General features: G+C 43.8%; 1 protein-coding gene across 1 annotated transcript; it reads left to right on the forward strand.

Annotated features, from left to right (window-relative positions):
• The first annotated feature begins 1,631 nt into the window (after positions 1-1,631).
• Positions 1,632-26,746, forward strand: LOC139368908 (aggrecan core protein-like). The gene is made up of 18 exons (XM_071108392.1): positions 1,632-1,699; positions 10,346-10,425; positions 10,859-11,242; positions 13,956-14,130; positions 14,767-14,894; positions 17,835-18,128; positions 18,256-18,555; positions 18,742-18,916; positions 19,173-19,300; positions 19,594-19,887; positions 20,018-20,119; positions 20,347-21,498; positions 21,680-21,793; positions 24,061-24,219; positions 24,469-24,551; positions 24,780-24,924; positions 25,292-25,474; positions 25,779-26,746. Exons 2-18 carry the CDS (start codon positions 10,353-10,355, stop codon positions 25,868-25,870), a joined length of 3,981 nt encoding a protein of 1,326 aa, XP_070964493.1. The 5' UTR covers positions 1,632-1,699; positions 10,346-10,352; the 3' UTR covers positions 25,871-26,746.
• Positions 26,747-27,984: the final 1,238 nt, after the last annotated feature.

Raw genomic sequence — 27,984 nt, forward strand, 5'->3', positions numbered from 1 at the left:
TATGTTCCCTCACAGTAAATCAGTCTCGTGGTACAGACCAAGGGTACTCAGCTCTTACCCTACGAGGTCCGGAGCCTGCTGGTTCTGTTCTGCCTGACAATGAATTGCACACACCTGGTGTCCCAGGTCTAAATCAGTCTCCGATTACAAGAGAACGACGGAGAAAAAAAAAATAGTGGAACTGGCTTCAAGGTCCAGAGCTGAGTTTGAGGGGTGTAAACAATACTAGGCTGTAGAACGTTCACACAAGAAAACTGAAAGTGCCTGGATGACCTCTACTAAACACTATGTACTGATTCAGGGATGTGTGATGCACCACAGGGATGTCCAGCAAGAACAGAGCCAAAGGACGACAGGGCAAAGGATGTTTGTTGTCACCACACAACACACTCCGGTTCACTTTTGGGTACTTATCCATTCATGTGTGGTTTCTTGGAGGAAAGCGAAATGGAAATGGGGTTAACCATGCAAAATTACACACAAGGCAATTAGGCCTATACTTTATTGCGCACTACTGCATAATGAGTTTAGCTAAATACAGTAAATCATGTACTCAATTGCACACTACAAAGATTAACATGCATGAAGCTAAACATTATTGTAGTGCCTGAATCACATCAATGAACATGGATGGCTAAATAGTAAGCAGGCCCAGGTAGAGCCTGAAGCTAGCGTTAGCCACATCAAGTATTCTGTAAGGCTAGGATAATGCACTGGCCTACGTCAGAGAAAGGCACAAAAACAAAATTTCCCAAGCCCCTGTGTGTGTGTGTGTGTGTGTGCGTGTGCGTGCGTGTGTGTGTGCGTGTGTGTGCGTGTGTGTGTGTGTGTGTGTGTGTGTGTGTGTGTGCGTGTGCGTGCGTGCGTGCCTGTGTGTGTTTAACAGACAGTGTTGAGAAGACCCCAAACTCTCACTCGCCCCAAACACTTCCAAAATGCTGCATCAAAACTAGCTTAGATAGTTGCTTGGCCTCAGTACAAACAGTCAGCTCATATTACGAAAGATTGTGGATCCTTTTGCATCTACTTAGCCTTTTGTCTTTTCTCTCATGTAGTGAAAGTCCACAAACCTGAATGTGAATGTTTGAATTGTTATACTCTCCAAAGGGATGCACTCATATTGTAAAGGGTTAACTGGAAATGTCCCAGGTTTACTGATACTGTATAATAAAAGGTTCTATCATATTATTTTAATATTATTGCAAGCACCGTCCAACACATCAAAACAATATATGTTCATTCTGAGTTATGCTTTCCCCCCAAAAAATCCTTCTAATCCTCTGAACAGGAGGTAGAAAAATATTATGGATTTAGTTTTATCAGCCTCATGCCAATTTCACCTTTATTGTGAACACAGCCTATCAAATAGCAACCATTCACTAGTACTGTAGAGTAGTGTGGTTCCGTGGTACTGCTTTGGTTTTCAAATCCTCCGACTGTTTGCATGACCTCACACTATTGGCAAGACGATTCAACACTACCTCTCTACTACAGCTCTCTCTTTGTGTGTGTCTCTCTCTCTCTCTCTCTCTCTCTCTCTCTCTCTCTCTCTCTCTCTCTCTCTCTCTCTCTCTCTCACTGCTAAACTTGGTACTCCGTTTGAATAAAGCTTCCTTCAACTCACAGCACATCTGGGAGCAGCACACAGTCAGAACACATAAGGATTTGGCTCACAGGTTAGAGTCACGGCACATCAACGGTACGTTACTACAGGGGTGCGTTATACAGTACCAATCCAGTCAGGGACAAGAATACTGCGCTAAAACATATCCATTTCAAGAGGCACAATTTGGCCTCTTGATAACTTGACGTTTATCCTTGGCTTGGAGGACAGTGGCAAGGTAAAGTTTTGTTTTCAGTATCATCGGTACTGGGCAGCATCCAGTGCTGCTAGTAAGAGGGGATGAGCGTGCTGGACCGAATAAAATGTACCTTGACCTCAGTAACACCTAGAAAATATAGATAAAGGCATTTTGCTTTCATGTTTTAAAGCTTTTAGAGAGTAAAAAAAAAACAACAACATGCAAATCGTTTTTTTTTAAGCTGATAAGCTGTTTAATAAAAATGTGTACATGGCTTATCAGAATTCAGACGTTTTCCTGCAGCTCCATCTATCTCTTAACGTGGAACTGCAGTGAAATTCTGAGATTCTTGTCACACTCAAACTTTTACATGCTATGTTGTTTTTTTATTTTGCTTAATGTGCTTTGTTGTGCTGACTTGATTGTCCCTGATAGTCAGTGTCAGAGCCACTGGTGAAATTTGACTTCTTTGGATTAATTATGTGCAAACAAAACAATATATTCTGTATTTTTTCAGTGTATACATGGATAAAAATGAGGGGGCACATGTTGTGGGCATGGCATGACAATTTTTTATTTGATTTATTTGACCTTCGTTTAACTAGGCAAGTCAGTTAAGAACTGGCTACTATACCATTTGGGGATAGAAGAGGGGTGGCCTATTCCAGTCCTCGGGGGCCTGATTGGTGTCACACTCTTTCTCCATCCTAGCAAACACAGCTGATTAATCAAATTGCATTCTAAACTGAAGATCATGATTAGGTGATTATTGGAGTCAGGTGTGTTAGCTGGGGCTGGGGCAAAACTGTGACACCAATCAGGCCCACGAGGACTGGAATTGCCCACCCCTGGGTTAGAGGGTAACTGTACGGCTGAACTCCCTTTCCTAACCATTTCTGACAGAGGCAGAAGGCAGACAAATGTTTATTTGTTCGAGTAATACTACACATTCAACGAAGGATTTGGATCTTTCTTTGAGAGGATGTGTCCCAAAGATGTCTGTCTGATTAGAATATTTTTTGCTTTTATTGAAAATGTATAGGTTGAACTGAATTGTTAGTTGCAGTTTTCAGCATGTATTGCATGTATCAGCTAAGGCTGTTACAGTATTCGGCTGTTGGAAGTCTTAGAATGCACTGTGCCGTAGTTTGAGCAGATTTAGAATGCACTGTGCCGTAGTTTGAACAGATTTAGAATGCACTGTGCCGTAGTTTGAGCAGATTTAGAATGCACTGTGCCGTAGTTTGAACAGATTTAGAATGCACTGTGCCGTAGTTTGAGCAGATTTAGAATGCACTGTGCCGTAGTTTGAACAGATTTAGAATGCACTGTGCCGTAGTTTGAACAGATTTAGAATGCACTGTGCCGTAGTTTGAGCAGATTTAGAATGCACTGTGCCGTAGTTTGAACAGATTTAGAATGCACAGTGCCATAGTTTGAACAGATTTAGAATGCACTGTGCCGTAGTTTGAACATATTTAGAATGTGCTGTGCCATAGTAGCACTCACGTCTGTAGCCATGAAGTGCTTTGAAAGGCTGGTCATGGCTCACCTCAACACCATCATCCCAGAAACCCTAGACCCACTCCAATTTGCATACCGCCCCAACAGATCCACAGATGATGCAATCTCTATTGCACTCCACACTGCCCTTTCCCACCTGGACAAAAGGAACACCTATGTGAGAATGCTATTCATTGACTACAGCTTGAGCTTGACTACAGTTCAACACCATAGTGCCCTCAAAGCTCATCACTAAGCTAAGGACCCTGGGACTAAACACCTCCCTCTGCAATTGGATCCTGGACTTCCTGATGGGGAAACTCCCCCAGGTGGTAAGGGTATGTAACAACACATCCGCCACACTGATGCTCAACACGGGGGCCCCTCAGGTGTGCGTGCTCAGTCCCCTCCTGTACTCCCTGTTCACTCATGACTGCATGGCCAGGCACGACTCCAACACCATCATCAATTTTCCGATGACACAACAGTGGTAGGCCTGATCATCGACGAGACAGCCTATAGGGAGGAGGTCAGAGACCAGGCCGTGTGGTGCTAGGATAACAACCTCTCCCTCAGCTTGATCAAGACAAAGGAGATGATTGTGGACTACAGGAAAAGAAGGACCGAGCATGCCCCCATTCTCATCGGCGGGTCTGTAGTGGAGTAGGTTAAGAGCTTCAAGTGTCCACATCACCAACAAACAATCATGGTCCAAACATACCAAGATAGTCATAAAGAAGGCACAACAAAGCCTTTTCCCCCTCAGGAGACTGAAAAGATTTGGCATGGGTCTTCAGATCCTCAAAAAGTTCTACAGTTGTACCATCAAGAGCATCCTGACTGGTTGCATCACTGCCTGGTATGGCAACTGCCCGGCCTCCGACAGCAATGCTCTACAGAGGGTAGTGCGTACGGGCCAGTACATCACTGGGGCCAAACCTCCTGTCATCCAGGACCTCTATACCAGTCAGAGGAAGGCCCTAGTCATAAACTGTTCTCTCTGCTACTGCATGGCAAGCGGTACCGGCGCACCAAGTCTAGGTCCAAAAGGCTTCTTAACAGCTTCTACCCCCAAGCCATAAGACTCCTGAACAGCTAATCAAATGGCTACCCAGACTATATGCATTGCCTCCCTCTTTTACGCTGCTGCTACTCTCTGTTTATTACCTATGCATAGTCACTTTAACTCTACCTACATGTACATATTACCTCAATTACCTCGACTAACCGGTGCTCCCACACATTGACTGTACATTGACACATTGACTGTATTGCTGGTTAAGGGCTTGTAAGTAAGCGTTTGACTGGAAGGTATTCGGCTCTGGTGACATATAACATTTGATTGATTTGATAACAGTTTAGGAACGCACTGTGCCGTAGTTTGAACAGTTTTAATCAATAAATACAGTAGTTTGGTTATGAGAATTTCTACAGAAAGGGAAAAGATCAGGACAACTATGGACAGTCTCTTTATCCCCACCATAAATACACATTCGTAAAAGTAATGCTTTTTTTAAGACACGGCATGAATGATCAATTGTTCCTAACCATGAAGTCAGAAAATATATGCTACTATCTAATGTTTAGTGTGGGCGTGTGTATGACACACATGTGCATGTGTGTGTTTGCTCATGCACGAGTGCATGTGTGTATTTGCAAATGCATGTATATACCTATGTGCCCATCTGTGTGTATACGGTACATGCACACCTATGTACTGTACACATCCACTTACATACAGTATCTGCATTGGGTGTGTGTGTCCAACTCATGAGTTGAAATTCCAATTGAATTTGAGTTTGAGCGGGAGGAAGTAGAATTTAATTCAGTGCAATTTAAAGAAAATTCCACTCAGTCATAGAACATGAGGTTTCATTGATTCTGATAGGTCCCACTTCCAGATACCAAAGAATATATCACTTTCTCTGGAAACAATGTTCATATACTCTTTTAACCTTAATGCTTAGAATAGCCAAATATATTCATAGATCTATATATTCATTTGTTTGGCTTCTTTTTGAAGGCCTCGGGGTAAACGTCAGGGTTAAACTAAGGCATTCTGGGAAATGTTGTATTTTCCCCATTTTGAATTTGGAAAAAGGGATGAAATATAATAACTTAGAATATTCACATACATGTTTTGTTTTCCTTGATCATTCATTTTAAGAGTTTGTCCTGAAAATCAATTGTTTCAACAATATTTTATATGCAGGTCTATGATGGGCAATGGGCATGTTCCCCAGCCCCCTGCTCTCTTAACCCTCTGAGGGCCTCTGTTGTCAATGTCCACTCTGTTATGGCGCCTGTGGTCTCCAGAGACCCAGGCGGGTTTAAGGGCCTCCTCAGGAATACAGCCCCCACAGACCTGTGTTTATCTTGGCTTCCAACACCCTCCCAGGGCCCTGCATTCATCCAAACTCACAGGGCTCCACCATGGCAGGAACAGACCAGGGCCTTATTGGCCTCCACCTCAATGGGGAACGGAACATACCACACTGGCTGAATGGACATACTGTAGAAGGGGTAGAAGACCTATACGGCTGCCGCTCCAGACTTGGCTGGCTTACAATGGGAGTGTAGATCGTGAAGGTTGGAGGATGGCAAGGTTTTAATTCATGCCTTGAAAGAGCATGTGGATTTATTGGCTACCTGTAGAGATATATAGTAGTATGCTACAGTAAACCCAGGGATACGGTTTTGGTTGGCCATGCTGTGTGTTTATATATGGCAACTGTGTTAGGGAGCAGCTAGTTCTTCAGGGAGGGATTTTCATCAAATCCATTCTGGAAAGGCCTCCCTTTTGTGAACTTAGCGTTATGGTCAACGTTGCCTTAGCTACTAGTTGTGTGGTACATGCATTCAAAGCAACGTTTAGAACTACATCTAGCTCAGTTGGAATGCTGGGATCAAATCATTGGATTATTCGAACACTTCATAAAGTCCGTCTTTATCAGGCCGGCAAAGCCCTTCTCCTTCTAGATTTTCAAAGAAGGTTCTAAATAGATTGAAGATTTTGAGAGTTCCAGAAAAAGTCGCTGTCCTAACTAAGGGCTGGATTCAAAGTAATATCACGGAAGATCCACGTTCGATCCAAGTGTAAAGTTGATTCCCGATTGAGCCGACGAATGCAGTCTCCGCGAACGTGGGAACATTGCCTTTAACTGTCCATCGAGCTACAACGCGTGTCTTCCACAAGGGTAAATTCACATGAATTCAATTTTTTTTTAACAGCACCCCTTTTGACTTGAATGAAACGTTTCATGCCTATTTTTCCATTGTAGAAGTGCGCAGAGAGTGACTTTTTAGACCTGAATGCCAAAACATTCAAGAGATGAAGGTGCTCAAATTTGAACTGTTTTGCATGCCGCACCATACGATGAAACATCGATGTCTTCAACACTGGAAAAGACAAATGGTTGAGATTGATCTAATTTATAAACATACCAACAGGGTTGCCAAACTGTTTTAGAAATTCCAGATTTTTTTTTGTTGCTGTTGAAATGTCCTTTTTTTCTTCTTTAATGTCAATTATCTAAAATGATCTAAAACACATATTCTGTAGCTTAGACCCTATTTTACATCATCTAAGGTTTTTGTGTTTTTCCCACCATCAGTTGAGACACAATATGCTCTTGAATACAGAGTGGGGTGTCATGTTTTGGCTGATAAATGTACTAAAATGGGAATAGAATTAAAACGTCAACTTCCGAATGGTACCACAAAGATGGTTGGAGGTCCACACATCAGAGAATGTTAACATGAATGGTAATGTCAGTTGTTTTAAATTATACTGTCAATCTTCCACCGGAAAGCTTTTGAAATCATAGAAACATAGATCATAGAATGCACGCGACAATTTGAGTTGACATTCGACGGTGGGTGGACCGGCCGCCATCTTCGTGGTAGTAATTAGAAGTTCAAATGTAAGTTCAATTTGAATTTTAAAGGAGTACCAGCTAAATTGCAGTGGTCTGAAGGGATAGGTCCATTCTCTGAATTATATTTCTATCATTGAAAGGACACCAACCCTGCATTCAAGAGAATGTTGCGTCTCAACCGATGGCGGGAACAACACAACCTCAGCTGATGTAAAGTAGGGTCTAAGCTACAACATACAGTATGCAAATATGACAAAAAATCTGAGTTTACAGGTTTTTAGATCATTTACATTAAAGTTTTTTTTTTTTTAAAGAAATTATGAAATAGTTTGACAGCTCTGTATGCTTTTTAATGATATCAAACTCAACCGTTTATCTTTTCCAGTAATGAAGGCACGAATGTCTCATGGTATGGTGGGGTGTGCTAAAATTTGGTCAACTTTGAGCACCTCTATCTCCTAAATGTTTTGGCATTCAGTTCCAAGTCCCTTTCTGAATACTTCTTCAATGGGCAAACATGTACTGTATGGAATGTTTTGTTTAAATGAAAAGTGATGCTATCAAAAAGTGATTGAATTCAAATGGATTTACCTGCCATACTTATGCAATACAGATTGAATCCAGCCCTAAGAGGAGTTATGAAGAATATAGCTAATTTTATGATTTAGCTGGAGGTTCTACAGTTGTGAGGTGATCTGCAATTTCATGTGCATGTGCCATTTAGTGTTTCCTCCCAAATATAACTGAGCTGATCGACCCAGTTAGATCTCTGACAGCAAATTTTGGAGCTGTATTTCCTGAGTGTGTGGAACTTAGAGAATGTTGGAGCTCTATTTCCTGAGTGTGTGGAACTTAGAGAATGTTGGAGCTCTATTTCCTGAGTGTATGGAACTTACAGAATGTTGGAGCTGTATTTCCTGAGATTGTGAAACTTAGAGAATGCAGGCCTGCTCTCACACACGTGTGTGAACTTGTCTAGGCGTGTTACCCAAGCCTCTGTTTGTGTGTGTGTGTGTGTGTGTGTGTGTGTGTGTGTGTGTGTGTGTGTGTGTGTGTGTGTGTGTGTGTGTGTGTGTGTGTGTGTGTGTGTGTGTGTGTGTGTGTGTGTGTGTGTGTGTGTGTGTGTGTGAGAGAGAGAGTGCGTGAGTGAGTGAGTGAACTTTTCTAGGATGTGACCCCAGTGTGGATTTATGTTTGTGTGTAAATGACTGTGTGTGAGCAGAGTCAATCCTTCTTGTGATACACTTGGGTGGAATGACTTTTGAACTTTGATCTTGGGAGACTGACTTTACTAGCCTCTGAATTCCTCTGGCCTCCCTCTGTAGTCTTTAATTTACCTCAGGGTAGTGTTCATTAGGGCAGGTAATATTTTTTTTAAACATTGCAAAGAAATATTAAAATGATTGATGATTGGACAAGTCCCGGTAGTCCCTCCATATTTCAGTCCGTGTTCTTTCGTTTGATGCCTAATGAACTCAACCCAGGACTGAGATGAAGAAGGACAGATATGATGTAATCTCCTTGTAGGGTAGAGTCCATCTGTGTCTGAATGTTGGAATGAGTCTAGTTTGTAATCTATCAAAGGGTTGCTGGACTGCACGGGCCCCCTCAAAATGTAACCAGATGAAGGTACTGTAAGGCTGTGGTGGAAAGCAGAGAAGAAATAAACCTGGGTCACAGTGGCTCACTCTCTCCAAGAGCTATTCAAGACTAGGAAACCATTGGTAACACTTGGCAACTATTGGTAACACTTCGCAACCATTGGTAACACTTTAGGTTTTTACCGTACTCGAATGCAGGTATGGATCTGGGCCTTGAGAGTTCTGGTCTTGACGCCATCTCTGCCTACTGTGAGCTACAGCACACAGTCGTTCCATAACCTCTAAATGCCTATCTGATATCTACAGCCTTTGACTTGCCCTTTCTGTCACCCAAACTGATCAAAATGATTGTTTTGTGTCGTGTGCTGAAGGAGATGAGAAAGTATGGGTACAATCCTAAGCTAAATGGCATAACAGACTCAGGAGCTCAGGAGTTAATATGTCTATAGTTTCCACTCTCATCCCTCACATTTTGGGGAAGGTTGTCCTCTACCTTATTTACCCCCCTGAACATAGAAGAGCAGGATCACACCCAGTGACCCATTAGGCCACCAGCCATCCCAGCTGAAGTGACCAGTAACATTCCTGCCCATGTGGAATACCCATGCTTTTTATCCACCATCAAGGCAGCTTTTATTCTCTCTCTCTCACACACACACACACACACACACACACACACACACACACACACACACACACACACACACTAGCCAGAGAGGAAGTGACTGGAGGCAGATAGACTACTATACACTGAAAGGGCCAGTATCTGAGAACCGCTGGAAAACTGCCCTGACTGAGTATTTCATTTCTTTCCCTTTTCCTATAAGCTACTGTATAAAGACTTCCCATGCTGTATACATTTGAAATTCTATTTTTTTTGCGCTGAGAACATATCCCGTGCCAGGGACAGAGGGGTTTTATTCATTGATGAACATGTGAGTGGTATTTGAGAATGGGGGAAGTGATTTTTGGCATGATGTTTCCACTGGTAATGCACAGTACAACCAGCCCGTGCTGATATATAGTAGCAGTTAGCCTGTGTGAATACGGTGCCACTAAGGAGAAAAGTAGCTGTGTTGTACTGAAGAATACATGTAAATAAACTATCTGGTAAAACCTTTCACACCAGACAAGTTGGAATCATTTAAACAGATGTTGCCTGGCGAAAGTCAACCCGGCACAGGACACAAAATACATGTGGGAATGTATATTCTGTTGAAGCTTAAATGTAAAATAGAATCAGGTAAGAGGGAAATCACTGCAAGGTCACCGTAAAGTAAAGTTCGGTCCCAATCCCAATCATCTAGTGGATATAAACGAGTACAGCCATGTGCTTCTACCACCTGGCTAAACAGAGAACAGCAACAGTTTGTGGTCTAATGAGGCTTTTTACACACCATTGGAACCCATAAAAAAAATGTGAGGCCGTTGTGTCGTTTTACAGTCAGCCTGGTCAACCAAAACGAGAGCTCAGTCTGGTTGACCAGGCTAAATGACAGTACCTCACCAAATCTGACAAGACAGCCATTTTTTTCACTGACAGTTTTTTCTTCCATTACAGGTAAACCATGATCTCCTTGCTCCTACTGTGTGTGTCTCTGCCCTTCATCACCTCAACAATATCATTTGAAGACCCTAGCGGTATGTGTTATATTGCATCACTATTGTTCACCGGCCCTATTCAAATACTATGGAAAAAGCATTGTTCCTTCCTCCTTTCCTTGAAGTAATCCCTGATCCAACATGAATAGGTGTATGCAAGCTTTCCACTCCTCTGCTTCCATCCAATCAAATCCAATCAACATTAAGGAAGGACATAGGGAAGGATGCATTGCGTTCAAATAGGGAAGAACGCAGTTCTAGCTATTCAAACAGGGCCTCTGTTATATACTGTATGTGTATCCCACTGCTGAAACCAAATACAAAAGCAAAAGTGTTTTATAATCTCTTAGGATAGGGTTTGGAATAATGCAGGCAGGTGACATGAATTTAATCCACTTTACTGTAGGGCAACATCTTCCCTACATGATCTACTAATATAACGTAAAAATAAATCTCATACTATCCTCCCAAGATCTCGACAGTACCTTGAGTGTCAGCATCCCCATGGACGTGCCACTGCGCCCTCTGATGGGCACCAAGGTGGTGGTGCCCTGCTACTTCCACGACAACCCAATCAACCACCCGGGCACGCCCACTGTCGACCCCCTGTCCCACCGCATCAAGTGGACATACATCACCAAGGGCAAGACCACCCTCATCCTGGTGGCGTCGGAGGGCAAAGTTCACGTGGAGACGGAGTACCTAGACCGGGTCACCATGGCCAACTACCCTCTGGTGCCCACCGACATCACCATGGAGATCACGGAGCTGCGCTCCAAGGACTCAGGCACCTATCGCTGTGAGGTCATGCACGGCATCGAGGAAAACCATGACTCGGTGGACATCCAGGTTCAAGGTATGACTTGGAGTGTAACTACAGGCTCTGAATGCATTTTGTTGTTATGAACTCAAGCTATTAGGGATACGACAACATCCGGTGAAATTTGAGGGCACGCAATTCAAATAAATAATCGTAATATTAAACATTCATGAACAAACAAGTATCTTATATAATTTAAAAGCTTAAATTCTTGTTAATCTAACTGCGTTATCTGATTTACAATAGGCGAAAGCATACCATGCGATTGTCTGAGGATGGCGACCCACATCAACATATTTTTCAACCAGCACAGACTTCATAAAATCACAAATAGCAATTAAATAAGTCACTTACTTTTGAAGATCTTCCTCTGTTTGCAATCCCAAGGGTCCCAGCTACAACATGAATGGTCGTTTTCTTAGATAAAATCCTTCTTTATATCCCAAAAAGTCTGTTTAGTTGGTGCCATCGATTTCAGTAATCCACTCGATCAACATGCAGACAAAGGAGTCCAAAAAGCTACCACTAAACTTCTTCCAAACAAGTTAAACAATGTTTCTAATCAATCCTCAGGTATTATAAAATGTAAATAAACTATAATATTTCACACGGAAAGTAGTATGTTCAATAGGAAAGCTAAATTAGTAAGCGCACGCCCTCTCCCTCGCGCGCCGAAAGAGTGATATTGTTCCGGTGCTCTCCTCTCCAAAACTCTAAATTCTTGCTTGTTTTTCAAAAAACAAGCCTGAAACCTTGACTAAAGACTGTTGACATCTAGTGGAAGCTATAGGAATTGCAATCTGGGAGACGAAATTACATAGGAACAATAATAGCCTGGGACCTAAAAGATTTCCGGTTGGTTTTTCTTCAGATTGTCGCCTGCCATATCAATTCTGTTATAGTCTCAGACATAATTTTAACCGTTTTAGAAACTTCAAAGTTTTTCTATCTAATGCTACCAATTATATGCATATCCTGGCTTCTGGGCCTGAGTAACAGGCAGTTTACTTTGGGCACGTCAGTCAGGCGGAAATTCAGGAAACTAGACCCTATCCAGAACAAGATTTATTTTAAATAAAATATCATTAGATTGTCTTTTATTCTGGTTCAGATGTACTCTACATTGTGTTGGGGGGTTCTCACACACATTAAGATTAACGTGGACATCTCACTCCAAAATCAAAGTTTGACAAAGGAAAGTGCCAAATAAAATCAGTCAATTATTTGGTTATTATTCGAGATTGAGGAATATAGCTGAATCCAGTGGCATGGGACATGCGCAGCGGAACCCCTCGACAACATTCCGCTGAAAAGGCGGAAATTCAAAAATATATTTTAGAAACATGTAACTTTCACACATTAACAAGTCCAATGCTGCAAAGGAAAGATAAACATCTTGTTAATCTACCCATCGTGTCCGATTTAAAAAATGCTTTACAGCTAAAGCACAACACATGATGATGTTAGGTCACAGCCAAGTCGAAAAAACAGCCAAAGATAGGAGTCACAAAAAGCAGAAATATAGATAAAATTAATCACTAACCTTTGATGATCTTCATCAGATGACACTCATAGGACATCATGTTACACAATACATGTATGTTTTGTTCGATAATGTGCATATTTATATCCCAAAATCTCAGTTTACATTGGCGCCTTACGTGGAGTAATGTTTTGATTCCAAAACATCCGATGATTTTGCAGAAATACTCATAATAAACATTGCTAAAAGATACAAGTGTTATTCACAGAATTAAAGATAGACTTCTCCTTAATGCAACTGCTGTGTCAGATTTTTAAAAAACTTTACGGAAAAAGCAGAATTTGAGAACGGAGCTCAGAACCCATTACAGCCAGAGAAATATCCGCCATTTTGGAATCAACAAAGTTAGAAACAACACCATAAATATTCACTTACCTTTGATGATCTTCTTCAGAAGGCACTCCCAGGAATCCCAGTTCGACAATAAATGACTGATTTGTTCCATAAAGTTCCATAATCCATCTTCATGAGGCACAGGCACTTAATTCAGACAAAAACTCCAGACAAAAACTCAAAAAGTTCCATTACAGTCCTTTAGAAACATGTCAAACGATGCATGGAATCAATCTTTAGGATGTTTTTAGCATAAAACATCAATAATGTTCCAACCGGAGAATTCCTTTGTCTTCAGAAAAGCACTGGAACGAGAGGTAACTGTCGGGAGCGTGCGTCATGAGACCAAGGCTCTCTGCCAGACCACTGACTCAAAGAGGTCTCATGAGCCCCTCCTTATAGTAGAATCCTCAAACCAGTTTCTAAAGACGGTTGACATCTAGTGGAAGCCCTAGGAAGTGCAGCTTCATCCATATCTCATTGTGTATTCGGTAGGCCAAGCTTTGAAAAACTACAAACCTCAGATGTCCCACTTCCTGGTTGGATTTTTCTCAGGTTTTCGCCTGCCATATGAGTTCTGTTATACTCACAGACATTATTCAAACAGTTTTAGAAACTTCAGAGTGCATATATTAGCATCTGGGACAGAGTAGGAGGCAGTTCACTCTGGGCACGCTATTCATCCAAAAGTGAAAATACTGCCCCCTATCCCAAAAAGGTGAAGAACTTTTGAGTTTTGAACATTATATTATATTTTTGGAGTGAAATTTCCCTTCAATAACACCTCTTCCTCATATATACACTAGCCTACCCTCTGAAATTGTATAGTAATCAATAATAATACAGTGGGGGTCATTGTTCTCTCCTCTCCAGGTGTTGTGTTCCACTACCGAGCCATCTCTACACGCTACACTCTGAACTTTGAGAGGGCCAAGGCTGCCTGTATCCAGAACAGTGCCACCATCGCCACTCCAGCCCAGCTACAGGCTGCCTTTGACGATGGCTTCCACCAATGTGACGCCGGTTGGCTATCTGACCAAACAGTCAGGTAATTCTGACATACTAAACTGTGAACCGTTATCTGTCATGACTGTTTTAGGTAAGCCAGTGTGCACTATTGTCAGTCATACTTCTTTTAGGTTAGCCATCTTTTATGTTTTCATGTGGATATACTGTAGAAATTAACTAACCTGAAGGGTTTTGTGAGGATGTGAAATGTTGTTCTAGACGAGGGATACTCAAGTACTATTTGAGAAGGTCCGGTCACACAAATTTCCTAGGTGGCAAAAGTCCGGATGGATATTGTCATTTTTTGGCGTAGTAACAAACCCCCACCTCGCAACCCATGCGACCCCAAACAGTTCACACCCCTTTTGTTGGCGGAGACAACATTTGACAGTTTTAAAGCTAATTTCCTGCAATTCTACACATTTTGCATGGGGCATTTTTTTCTGTTTTGAAGCTCATTTACTGCAATTCTACTATCCCCGTGTTTATCCGGTTGCGGTTAGTCCGGTTCCGGACTGCAGTCTGCCAGTTGAGTATGGGGGTTCTAAACCATGGTTTGGAATGAAGCAACGTTATAACCGTTTGGGATTTTTAAAATATATATAATTTCAGACTAATTGATGTGTCATGTGTATACACATTTTTTTTCTTTGCCATGTCACGTGATCTACTCAAGGTACCCCATCCATGAGCCTCGTGAGGGTTGCTTTGGAGACAAGGATGAGTTCCCGGGCGTGCGAACCTACGGCGTGAGAGAGGTCAACGAGACCTACGACGTGTACTGCTTCGCACAGAAGATGTCAGGTACTCAACAACAAATTGTATAGTTTGTCATAGTTATCATGGTCATTATGCAAGCTGTTTTGTATTGCATGTAGATAGGCATCTAAGTTAAATGATTTATAGCATATAAATAGGGGCATGATTATTTGAAGTCAAAGTATTATGCAAAGCATAAAATGAGCTACACCCAGCCAGCAACAAACGTTCCCACAACTTTAGAGAATGTACCCGTGATGTGTGAAGAATGTTTCCAAAAGACCCTTCTTTTCAGGTGAAATAGAACTTACCCAGAACATGCTTACAATGTTCTCAGAACTTAAGATAATAATGTTCTAGACATGTTTCATGGGAACATTGCAAGAACATTAATGTATCCAGTTTCTGAGGGTTAGAAGTATTTTCAACGAATGTCCCCCCCCAAACAATACAAAGAAAATGGTTACCGAGTTCTCAGAACACAAGATATTAATGTTCTAGACACGTTTCATGGGAACATTTCTGTGTATCAGTTGTCAAGCCGTCACCTGATGGTCCCAAAGAAACATTCCCTCCCCCAAAATAGTTCATTACCCATCACACCTTATTACTGTTACAGATCCAATCAATGCCTTGATTGATGAGCCCTGATTGTTGAGCCACTGATCAATTCATAGCTCTTTATATGTTGACAAGCTTAGGCATACTCACACACAGTGCATTTGACATACAGTGTTTTAACTTGAATATTCAATCAGAGCCCTGATTGTCTTGGCAACAGTAACAAGGCATTTTTTTTGGGGGGGGGGGGGGGGGGTGTCTAGAACGTGTCTAGAACATTAATATCGTATATTCTGAGACCTGGCAACCATGTTCTGTGCACGTTTGGAGGGGCGTTAATGTAATATTCCATTAACCCTCAGAAAACTGGAAACTGAATGTTCTCGCAACGTCCCATAAAACTTGTCTAGAAGATGAATATTGTATGTTCTGAGAACATGGTAACCACACTCTGGGTATATTCTGTTTGACATTATATACCCAGACAACAAAACATGCTAAAAAGGTTCTCAAAAGGTTTTTGCTAGAATAGATACAGTGCCTTGCGAAAGTATTCAGCCCCCTTGAACTTTGCAACCTTTTGCCACATTTCAGGCTTCAAACATAAAGATATAAAACTGTATTTTTTTGTGAAGAATCAACAACAAGTGGGACACAATCATGAAGTGGAACGACATTTATTGGATATTTCAAACTTTTTTAACAAATCAAAAACTGAAAAATTGGGCGTGCAAAATTATTCAGCCCCTTTACTTTCAGTGCAGCAAACTCTCTCCAGAAGTTCAGTGAGGATCTCTGAATGATCCAATGTTGACCTAAATGACTAATGATGATAAATACAATCCACCTGTGTGTAATCAAGTCTCCGTATAAATGCACCTGCACTGTGATAGTCTCAGAGGTCCGTTAAAAGCGCAGAGAGCATCATGAAGAACAAGGAACACACCAGGCAGGTCCGAGATACTGTTGTGAAGAAGTTTAAAGCCGGATTTGGATACAAAAAGATTTCCCAAGCTTTAAACATCCCAAGGAGCACTGTGCAAGCGATAATATTGAAATGGAAGGAGTATCAGACCACTGCAAATCTACCAAGACCTGTCCGTCCCTCTAAACTTTCAGCTCATACAAGGAGAAGACTGATCAGAGATGCAGCCAAGAGGCCCATGATCACTCTGGATGAACTGCAGAGATCTACAGCTGAGGTGGGAGACTCTGTCCATAGGACAACAATCAGTCGTATATTGCACAAATCTGGCCTTTATGGAAGAGTGGCAAGAAGAAAGCCATTTCTTAAAGATATCCATAAAAAGTGTTGTTTAAAGTTTGCCACAAGCCACCTGGGAGACACACCAAACATGTGGAAGAAGGTGCTCTGGTCAGATGAAACCAAAATTGAACTTTTTGGCAACAATGCAAGACGTTATGTTTGGCGTAAAAGCAACACAGCTCATCACCCTGAACACACCATCCCCACTGTCAAACATGGTGGTGGCAGCATCATGGTTTGGGCCTGCTTTTCTTCAGCAGGGACAGGGAAGATGGTTAAAATTGATGGGAAGATGGATGGAGCCAAATACAGGACCATTCTGGAAGAAAACCTGATGGAGTCTGCAAAAGACCTGAGACTGGGACAGAGATTTGACTTCCAACAAGACAATGATCCAAAACATAAAGCAAAATCTACAATGGAATGGTTCAAAAATAAACATATCCAGGTGTTAGAATGGCCAAGTCAAAGTCCAGACCTGAATCCAATCGAGAATCTGTGGAAAGAACTGAAAACTGCTGTTCACAAATGCTCTCCATCCAACCTCACTGAGCTCGAGCTGTTTTGCAAGGAGGAATGGGAAAAAATGTCAGTCTCTCGATGTGCAAAACTGATAGAAACATACCCCAAGCGACTTACAGCTGTAATCGCAGCAAAAGGTGGCGCTACAAAGTATTAACTTAAGGGGGCTGAATAATTTTGCACGCCCAATTTTTCAGTTTTTGATTTGTTAAAAAAGTTTGAAATATCCAATAAATGTCATTCCACTTCATGATTGTGTCCCACTTGTTGTTGATTCATCACAAAAAAATACAGTTTTATATCTTTATGTTTGAAGCCTGAAATGTGGCAAAAGGTTGCAAAGTTCAAGGGGGCCGAATACTTTCGCAATGCACTGTATAATGTTTCCATGACTAACGGAAAACTGGACACTCAAACATTAGGGGAACATTACAGGTAACATTGCAAAAATGTTCTCTCTCCCTGGAATTGTTAGCTGGGCATCAACTTGATGTTGATTGCTGATATACTTGCCATACAAAGCTACCCAACTAGCTAGCCTAATATATTATATTAGCTTGAGAAGTAAGAATCAGAAATCATGACTGCCTGCCTCTGTTTCTCACTCTTTGCTTTCCCCTCTACATCATCCCCAGGCAGAGTGTTCTACTCCATGTCCGTGGAGAAGTTCGCCTTTTACCAGGCAATGGACCAGTGTGCCAAACTAGGGGCCAAGCTGGCCACCACAGGGCAGCTGCACCTGGCCTGGAAGGCTGGCATGGACGTGTGCAACGCGGGCTGGCTGGCAGATAGAAGCGTCCGCTACCCTATCAACATTGCCAGGCCGCAGTGCGGTGGAGGACTACTTGGAGTGAGGACCGTGTACCTGTTCCCTAACCAGACAGGCTACCCCTACCCAGACTCCTGCTACGACGCTATCTGCTACCAAGGTAAGTGTAAAAAAAAGTGTTGAAGATGTAATTGTGAATTTCATTTGGGTGTCTTATAGCTAGAGTGATTTCCAGTAACACAGAGTGTGACTTTAACTTTTCGTGCTGCCAATGGCCTATTTCACAGAAGAAGACGGCAAAGTCAAGACGACCCCGTTCCCAGAGGTGGCCACCATCACAGCTGGCCCCATGGTTTACCTGGGGCGTACCACCGCCCCTGAGGCTGAGGCACAAGGGGAGGTTCTGACCCAAGCCCCCCTGGACACCACCAGCATGGAACTGCCCTTACCCATCCTCCCCAGTGTGAATGACACGTATGCCAAGGTCACCCCAGTCGTGGGGGAAGAGATCATCAGCAGGGTGACAGCTAAACCTAATGTGGCCTCCGAGTTCCCTCGTGACAATGACACTGCCATGTCTCCTACAGGTTAGCAGATTGTGCTGGTCAACGTCAGGGTGGAAATTGTTTAGATTTTGCCATTTTCATTTTCAAGCGTAATAACACAAATTCTGTGTTTGGATCTGTTTGTCTCTTCCCTCCCCTATCTCCCTTCTTTCTCTCTACCTCCCTCTCTTCCTACTCCTCCCTCCCTCCTTCCATCCCTCAATATAGGTGTAGTGTTCCACTACCGTGCTGGCTCCAGTCGCTATGCCCTGTCCTTCGTGGAGGCCCAGTTGGCCTGTCAGAGTGTGGGTGCGGTCATCGCCAGCTCTCAGCAGCTCCAGGCAGCCTATGAGGCAGGGCTCCACCACTGTGATGCAGGCTGGCTCAGGGACCAGAGCGTCAGGTGAGATAGATAGGTTACATTTCAGTAGTCCAGTAGCCTTCTCAGTAGGTTTGCACAATTCTGGTTTTACAGAAATCACTTCCCTGCATATTTCCTCATGATTGCAGAAATTCTCTGATTGAAATGACGGAAAAACTAAATTTGACTTTCTAGTCTCTTTTCCTAAAGAGGACCCTAGTAGAACTGCTTTGTTAACCGTCAACCATGACCTTAACCCTTACCTGCATAGTGACAGTTTGCTCTCTCCTGTGGTCAGGTACCCCATATTGTCTCCCAGAGATAAGTGCTCAGGGAACCTGGAGCATCTCCCAGGGGTGAGGTCCTACGGCCTGAGACCCGCTACCGAGCGATACGATGTCTACTGCTATGTGGACCGCCTCAAGGGTCAGTGACATGGTGCATGGACCCTATTCTTCTTCTTCTCCTTCATCTTCTTCTTCTTCAGAGCTTAGCCTCAGATGTTGAGAGATTTCTTCTTCTTCTTCTACATTTAAAATACCCAAATGCGGTGACCCAAACTTGATGATTTTGCATGACATTCACAGGACAGCATAGGCTGCATTGATATTTTGGGGACAGCATGCGGCACAAAATGCGGGACTGTCCCACACGGGACTGTCCCGACATGTGGTCGCCCTAGTAAAACCACCTGCTCTCTCTTCTCCCTCATCTCTCAGGGGAGCTGTTCTACACCAGCGACTATGACAGCTTCTCCTACGAGGAGGCCGTGGCCCACTGTCAGAAGCTCAACACCACGCTAGCCACCACAGGGCAGCTCTATGCCGCCTGGAGACAGGGCTTTGACAAGTGCCGTCCAGGCTGGCTGCAGGACCGGAGCATCCGCTACCCCATCCACAACCCCAGGCCCCACTGTGGAGGAGGCAAGGCTGGGGTACACACCATCTACGCCTTCCCCAACCAGACGGGACACCCTGACCAGCACTCCAGATATGACGCGTACTGCTTCAGAGGTATGTATGAGTTTGGATATGTTCAGAGTCATCAATAGGGTGGCTGTTAAATCTCAAACTGTTTAAGCCCAAATACAGCCACTGTTAAAAGCATGAAAATGATATTGTGTTGGTTTTCTTTATTTTGTAGCTGAACCTACGATTATTCACACTGAAACCAGACTCAACGTTACTGTAGTTGTCGAGGAGGAAATGATCAACATGACAACCAGAACGGACCAATTGACTCCTGGTAACATATCTCTATATTAAGTGGTCAACGAGTATTTCTGTATCACCTCTAGTATTTCCTGTACATTTATCCTGCCGACCATGCCAAACGTAACAGTAGAGTGAAAGAGAATTACACACTAGCATGTTTACCTCTGTTAAAATCTAAATGCACAAGCTGTTTTCTAGTCAAAGTGAATTAATACTACATGTTCTTTTTACCTTTGTTCTCTCTCTGTGGTTTTTCAGTGAGCCCCATCGTACCACCTGTATCTGTGGATGTGTCCGGTTCAGGCTTAGCTGAGCATTCTACCAGTGGTAGTGGCAGTGGAACCCCTGGTAGCGGAGATACATCTGGTGGGGCCAGTGGCGAGGGCTCCGGGTCTGGCTTCCAAGTCACATTCGAGGGCAGTGGGCACATCTTGTCAGGACAGGGCTCTAGCTCTGGAGGTCTACAGGAGGCAGTAGAGGGGAGCACCACTGTCACTTACACCGGGTCTGGGAATAGTGGCTCCGGGGTGGGGGTGGGAGAGTTCAGCGGTGGGCTACCGTCTGGTGTCCTTCCCCACTCCGGTAGTGGCAGTGGGGTATCTGGGGACCTGAGCGGTAGCGGGGACTCTGTCATCATCATGGTGGATGGAGAGATGGTGGACATCTCCAAGCAGCAGCCCACCGGACAGGAGTTTGGACAAGGAGGTGTGGATGTCAGTGGCTCCAGTGGAGTGTCCGGATCCGGTGGCTTCTTCAGCGGGGATGTGACCAGCACTTCTGGCTCCGGACTTCCCGACATATCTTTCGAGCATTCAGGTCTCATTGACCTGACCGAGAATCCCTCGGGAGAGCAGGAGGTCTCTGGCCACCAGCCCTTCGCCTCCGGTTTTCCAAGTGGTTTCCCCTCCGGTTATCCTTCCGGTTTTCACAGCGGCTCTGGATTCCCATCCAGTGGTGACGGATCCAACTCAGGCCATGAGGTCATCTTCCTGACAGAAGACGGGATGATGGAGGTGACAACACGGCGGCGTCCGGAGCAGGGTCGGGGCTACGTAGAGGTCAGTGGAGACGGCAGTAGCCAGCATGAAGGGAGCACCTCAGCCAGTGGGCTCTCCCTGGGGGAGTCAACGGTCGCAGAAGGCGTGGTGCTGCCCCCTGGGTCTACCATGACTTACCCAGAGCATATCACCTATCTGGGAAACACGGGAAGAGGGGATGACCTGGACCTGGTGGAGGAAGGCCAGGAGCTGGAGGGCCATGAGCAGAAAGGGCAGGAGCAAGAAGGACTGGAAGGGCCCATGGAGACAATCAATGTCACGGCACCATCTGCATTCTTCTCTAGCCCAACAACAGCAACCGCAGTCTCAATGGTGACCCCTGTTGTGGTGGAGGAGCCTGCTGTAGTTGACGGTAAAAAGCTTATTTGATCATTTGGTCGTAGAAGTGTTCGACAGGCCATTGGTTATAGTAGCTACGATCAGCCATTGTTTTCTTTGCTTCATCCACCACATGCTAACAGCTAATGAACAATGCCCCCTAGTAAGCATATTGTCTAATCAACCCATTATATTCTGACCCTGCCTCTTTCTAGCTACTCGTGACCTTTGTGAGCCTAATCAGTGTGGCACAGGCACCTGTTCTGTGCAGGATGGCATTGCTTTGTGCCAATGCCCACATGGATTCACTGGAGAGGACTGCAGCACATGTCAGTGACAACACTATGTGTTACAAGATGTATTCACGTGATTACAAGCCGGCATATCTATCATAGACATTTCACTCAACATTCCCGGTGTCTCTGTTATCAATCTGTTGTTATTTTTGTGTTTACATGCAAATGAAAGTTGCCCTGTCCTGCAATGTATACCGTTACAGGCATGGGCGGTGCGTGAGTCTCAAACTATATCCTGATTATATTTTGAAAAATTGTGATATGGCTGTCTGGACCTTTCACTGACATTCGCAACTCAACGATCATCTACACTTTTAAAAACAAAGGCAATGTTATTTTATTATTTTATTTAACTAGGCAAGTCAGTTAAGAACAAATTCTTATTTTCAATGACGGCCTAGGAACAGTGGGTTTTGAAAAACCATACAAAAATCCAAAACCAGAAATGTTTTGGCCCCACCAGGAATGGAATTGAATATCCCTGCTGTAGGGTTTTAAGCCTTATTTGCACATTTCCCAGGGTACCTTTCGATTAAATTTGAGTTACCAGTACCACCCATGACTCTGTTTGCTAGTGACGAGAGAAATGATTGTGAGAAACTAAGTGAATTAGTTGCCATTCAAATGTTATTATTCAAGACAATACATATTTCATAAGGCCTTATTTTGAGGGCCAAGTTTTAACTAAATACAGTGGCCTGAAACTCATAGTTTACAGTCCACATGAGTCCTGCAAGTCATGTTATGCTGGCTTGCAAAGTGATGCATAATTCGTATTGGCATCCAGCCAGAGTGATGAAATCTGACATTTAGAGTAAAAAAAAAATCGCCTGCAACCTGCATTCAGAATGACTGCCAGGGTTGGGAAAACTAAGATTACCCTAAACATCTAAACTGGAACAACCATTTCAGTAACAACCAAGTGCAAGTAACAGATTGGAATAGTTTAGAAAAATGTATGTTATTTCTGTATATTTGAGTAGCATAACATTAACAAATCAGTCAAAGCAACATGCAAACATTTCAACGATTTTACTGAGTTACAGTTCATATAAGGCAATCGGTCAATTGCAATAAATTAATTAGGCCCTAATCTATGGATTTCAAATTACTTGGCAGGGGCACAGCCATGGGTAGGCCAACGGGTATAGGCCCACCCACTTGGGAGCCAGGCCCAGCCAATCAGACTTAGTTTTTCCACACAAAGGGACTTTATTACAAACAGAAATACTCCTCAGTTGCATCAGCTGTCCAGGTGACTGGTCTCAGGTGATCCCGCAGATGAAGAAGCCGGATGTGGTGGTCCTGAGCCTGCGTGGTTACACGTGGTCTGCGGTTGTGAGGCAGGTTGGATGTACTGACAAATTCTCTAAAACGAGAGAGAAATTAACATTCAATTATTTGGTAACAGCTCTGGTGGACATTCGTGCAGTCAGCATGCAAATTGCACGCTCCCTCAAAACTTCAGACATCTGTGGCATTGTGTTGTGTGACAAATGGTAGCGCCGCCTATGGTTACAGCTAGCCTTTTGGTAGCACCGCCTATGGTTACAGCTAGCCTCATGGTAGCGCCACCTATGGTTACAGCTAGCCTTATGGTAGCGCCACCTATGGTTACAGCTAGCCTTATGGTAGCGCCACCTATGGTTACAGCTAGCCTTATGGTAGCGCCGCCTATGGTTACAGCTAGCCTTATGGTAGCGCCGCCTATGGTTACAGCTAGCCTTATGGTAGCGCCACCTATGGTTACAGCTAGCCTTATGGTAGCGCCGCCTATGGTTACAGCTAGCCTTATGGTAGCGCCACCTATGGTTACAGCTAGCCTTATGGTAGCGCCACCTATGGTTACAGCTAGCCTTATGGTAGCGCCGCCTATGGTTACAGCTAGCCTTATGGTAGCGTTACCTGTGGTTACAGCTAGCCTTACGGTAGCGCCGAATATGGTTACAGCTAGCCTTATGATAGCGTTGCCTATGGTTACAGCTAGCCTTATGGTAGCGTCGCCTGTGGTTACAGCTAGCCTTATGGTAGCGCCGCCTATGGTTACAGCCAGCCTTATGGAAGTGTCACCTGTGGTTACAGCTAGCCTTATGGTACCGCCGCCTATCGTTACAGCTAGCCTTATGGTAGCGCCGACTATGGTTACAGCTAGCCTTATGGAAGCGTCGCCTATGGTTACAGCTAGCCTTATGGTAGCGCCGCCTATGGTTACAGGGGAGGGGGAGGGTTGTATAAATGAAATAAATAGCCAACATTCTACAGTAATGTGTTAATGTGTCTATCTATCGGTTTGTGTGCAGCACTGCAGGGCTGTGCTGAAGGCTGGGTGGAGTTCATGGGGAGCTGCTACATGCACTTTCTAGAGAGAGACACCTGGCCCGATGCCGAGCAGCGCTGCCAAGAGCTCAACTCCCACCTGGTCAGCATCACCTCCCAACAGGAGCAGGAGTTTGTCAACTGTGAGTATAGATATAGGATGTGTGCAAATGTGTGTGTGTGTTTGCAAGCTTGTGTTTGTAAGTACTCTTTATTGTCTTAGTTGTGAAGTGTGTGTGTGTGTGTGTGTGTGTGTGTGTGTGTGTGTGTGTGTGTGTGTGTGTGTGTGTGTGTGCGCATGCACATGTGTGTGTAATACATTTTTTTCACAAACATAGATCATATCTGATACACACTGTACATGACAGCTCAATGTTCTATTTTCCATATAGCTAACGCTCAGGACTATCAGTGGATTGGACTCAATGACAAGGACGTGCAGAATAAGTTCCGCTGGACAGATGGGAGTCCATTGGTGAGTTTTTTTCCCCCTCTCGGCCAGTTCAGGTATCCCCTACTCTGGTCCCCTACTTTACTTTACTGCACTTTGCTTTTTTTAAAATTAGATCTGACTTTACTTCTAGTTGCGTACGCAATATGAATAACACTATTATTATTGATATTAATATTAAATTACCATTCTTCACTCCATTTTATCCTCCTTTCTAATCAAATGGTCCTGTATTGACGTCTTCGCATGCAGGAATTTGAGAACTGGAGGCCCAACCAGCCGGATAACTACTTTAACTCTGGAGAGGACTGTGTAGTGATGATCTGGCATGAGAACGGCCAGTGGAACGATGTTCCCTGCAACTACCACCTGCCCTTCACCTGCAAGAGTGAACCTGGTAGGGAGCAGGGGTTAAGTGGTTGAGGGTCAGGGGGCACAGAACATTAAATTGGGTCAGCTGTCAGTGACTGAGCCAACAAGACATTCGGCCTGCTTTTTGAAAAATAGGGATGTCCGGGGGTGACTATGCACAAATAAGGATTAATAAGGTGTTAATTGAAGTGAGATGAAACTGTGAGTCTTAAAACAAATTGGTACCCCCCAAAAACATTATTGTTGTTGGTCCAGCTCGCTATTTGTAGGGCACAACGAAGAGTCAATGTGTCATTCAAACCCTGACTTTATCGACATCGCTGGAAACAAACAGACAGATCTCATGAGATCATTTCCTTCGCCAATTCCTCTGGTTTCCCCTTCCTTCCCAGTCGTGTGCCACTCCCCTCCTGAGGTGGACAACGCCAGGCCGATGGGCAGCAGAAGAGACCGCTACCCCGTCAACTCTATCGTCCTCTACCAGTGTGATGCAGGCTACACACGGCGCCACCCGCCTGTTGCACGCTGCCTTCCCGACGGGCGGTGGGAGGAGCCACAAGTGGAGTGTATAGGACGTGAGTCTAACCTTCCTTGTTTAATCCATCGTGTCTCGTCCACTCCCATCAACTCAGATTCAAAACCTCATTAAAGTAAGTTAGGCGAGATATGAGTGTCTCGCAGCAAGTTCCGCTGCTGATTTTCATTCTTTCCCTTCTAATCAAGGGCTGATTTAGAGGTGGGTGCAATTAATTATCAGGTAGAAGAGAAACCCAGCAGTTCTCCGTACCGCCAGGCTCAGTTTTGAATACCCCTGCATCTTTGATGGTTATTCAGCAATGTTTAAAGGATGTCATCAACATGCGCCTCTCTCTCCCTCAGCTGGTGCCACCCCCAGCAACCAACTACATAAGAGGACCATCAGGAGACGGTCTAAAGCAACCAACAGTCGGTCATGGCGGGAGCTTCTCTAAGCAGGACTGAAGGGACACACTAAAAGAGAACCAAATGGACCGCTCTTGTAAAGAAACATTGATATTCAATGCCATTTTGCCTGACCTAAAGAGATAAAGTTCCCACCAGGGGTGGAAATGGGGAAAAGTTACTTTGGGAACCCACCAATGAAATAATCCTTGAATTCACCTGTAGCTAATTTTTACATGTCAAAATGATTGCATTCCCTCATTTCCACCCCTGATTCCCATCATGTGTATATATATACATATAAACACCAAAGCACATTAGACATGATTTTGATAGTCCGACTGACAATGTTGATCTCTCAGTGTCACTCTGTGCCTTTGTGGGGGATATTTGGGCAGTGGTTCTCAACCTGGGGTACCAGCAACCCTGGGGGTACCTGGCCTATCCACAGGGGGTACTTGGGAAGACTTGAATATGTATAATTGAGAGGATAATTTGTGCAGAGCATTATGGACCTGATTTCGCCGTAATAAACTATGCCTTTCTAGTGCACGCCTTTCCTATGCACTTCTCAGTAGTTGGTACTCAGACGTACCTTATGAAGGTGCGTAATGGGGTTTGCAGACGTGGTTTCCTTACGCGCAAATAAATATATTGGTTTGTTTCATCCGGAAAATTGTCATATTCAAGTTCAATCCATGAAAAATTGGAAGGTGGGAAAAAAAGTGTACAATAGGGGTTGAACAATAGTACTATAAATCTACCATAAGCCTTACTAATCATCGAACTGTATGACAACGGTCCAGTCGTTATGAACCGTTCGCCGAGCTCCAGGTTTAACTTGCTAAGTGTGGTCTGAGTTCCATAATGATTCAAATAGGCTACATGTCCGAAATGATTGCACAATGTTAGACTAATGCTAGCGACACTTAGGCAGTGGAAGGTTCTAGCTTGTATAGCTCCCTGGGCGAACCCACCGTGACATTATATCAATGACGTGACGTGCAAATGAACGATAGAAAACCGATCGCGCAAATGTCACCATTCTGAATTTTTTATGCGGGCGCCCTGTGCTGCCCCCGGCAAGATGCCGCCCCGGGCTGCCCATGTCGCCTATACCTAAATCCGCCACTACCCTCAGGAACAGCTTACACGGACGTGAAAGAGAACTAACACTAAGGTGACAGTTGTAAACGTGGGTATTGTATGTGGGTATTACTGACCGTGGCCCCCGAGAGCGGCTAATATTTAACATGATACATATTTTTGTATGAAACAGAAAAGCCTGGGCATATAATTAAACAATTCTAAAGTGCATACATCAACATCTGCAGGTTCAGCCATACAGAAGCCTATAACTTGGGTGTCCAAGGGTTCTACCTGGAACCAAAAATGTTCTCGTATGGGGACAGCCGAAGAACCCTTTTAGGTTCTAGATAGCACTTTTTTGGGGGGGATTTTCAGAGATCATAAGGAAAAACTAGAACAATTGCAGTGTATTTACAATTCCCTTCTCCAAATGGATTGCTCATTTACCGAGCTCTTACCAATAGCTCTTATCCATTTATAAACGACCATGCATGGAGAATGCTGTTATTTCTATCGAGAAAAAAAAAGAAGTACATGCTTGGAACCAGCACTCTACCTTATTCATGCTTTCCTGGCGCTTAAAGCTGAGGGAATTAAGTCAATGTCAGAATAGGGCTTATCTGTAGATCTCTACCCAGAAGGGGTCTCATGCTTAAGTTCAAGGTCAGAATACGAAAAGTGCATCAAAAAAAGGATCAAAAAAGGGAATCGGAGTCTAAGGGGTACAGTTGACAACAAAAAAAGGTTGAGAACCACTGATACAGGGGAATATGGGGGAGGTTCATCTTGTGTCAGAATCGTTTGAAAGGTTCATTAGTTTATGGTGTTCAGCCATTGGAGTCTTTTGATTGGGTGGTAGAGAGAGAATATTTGGTCCCTCATGTATTATACTCTGACTAGGGTGGGAGGTGTGACTCAAAGAGATGTTGGAGGGGTCAATAAAAATGGATAGTATTCTTTATTTGGGGAGTCCCATCTGAATGGAGTGGGAACGAAACATCCCTCCCCAAGGCACTAGAGTGACACTGAAAGTCAAGAACAAAGTTTTTAAAAAGTGTTTAGGATTGCAGCTGGA

The sequence above is a fragment of the Oncorhynchus clarkii genome, chromosome 2, assembly GCF_045791955.1.
Source record: "Oncorhynchus clarkii lewisi isolate Uvic-CL-2024 chromosome 2, UVic_Ocla_1.0, whole genome shotgun sequence".
Taxonomy (NCBI): domain Eukaryota; kingdom Metazoa; phylum Chordata; class Actinopteri; order Salmoniformes; family Salmonidae; genus Oncorhynchus; species Oncorhynchus clarkii.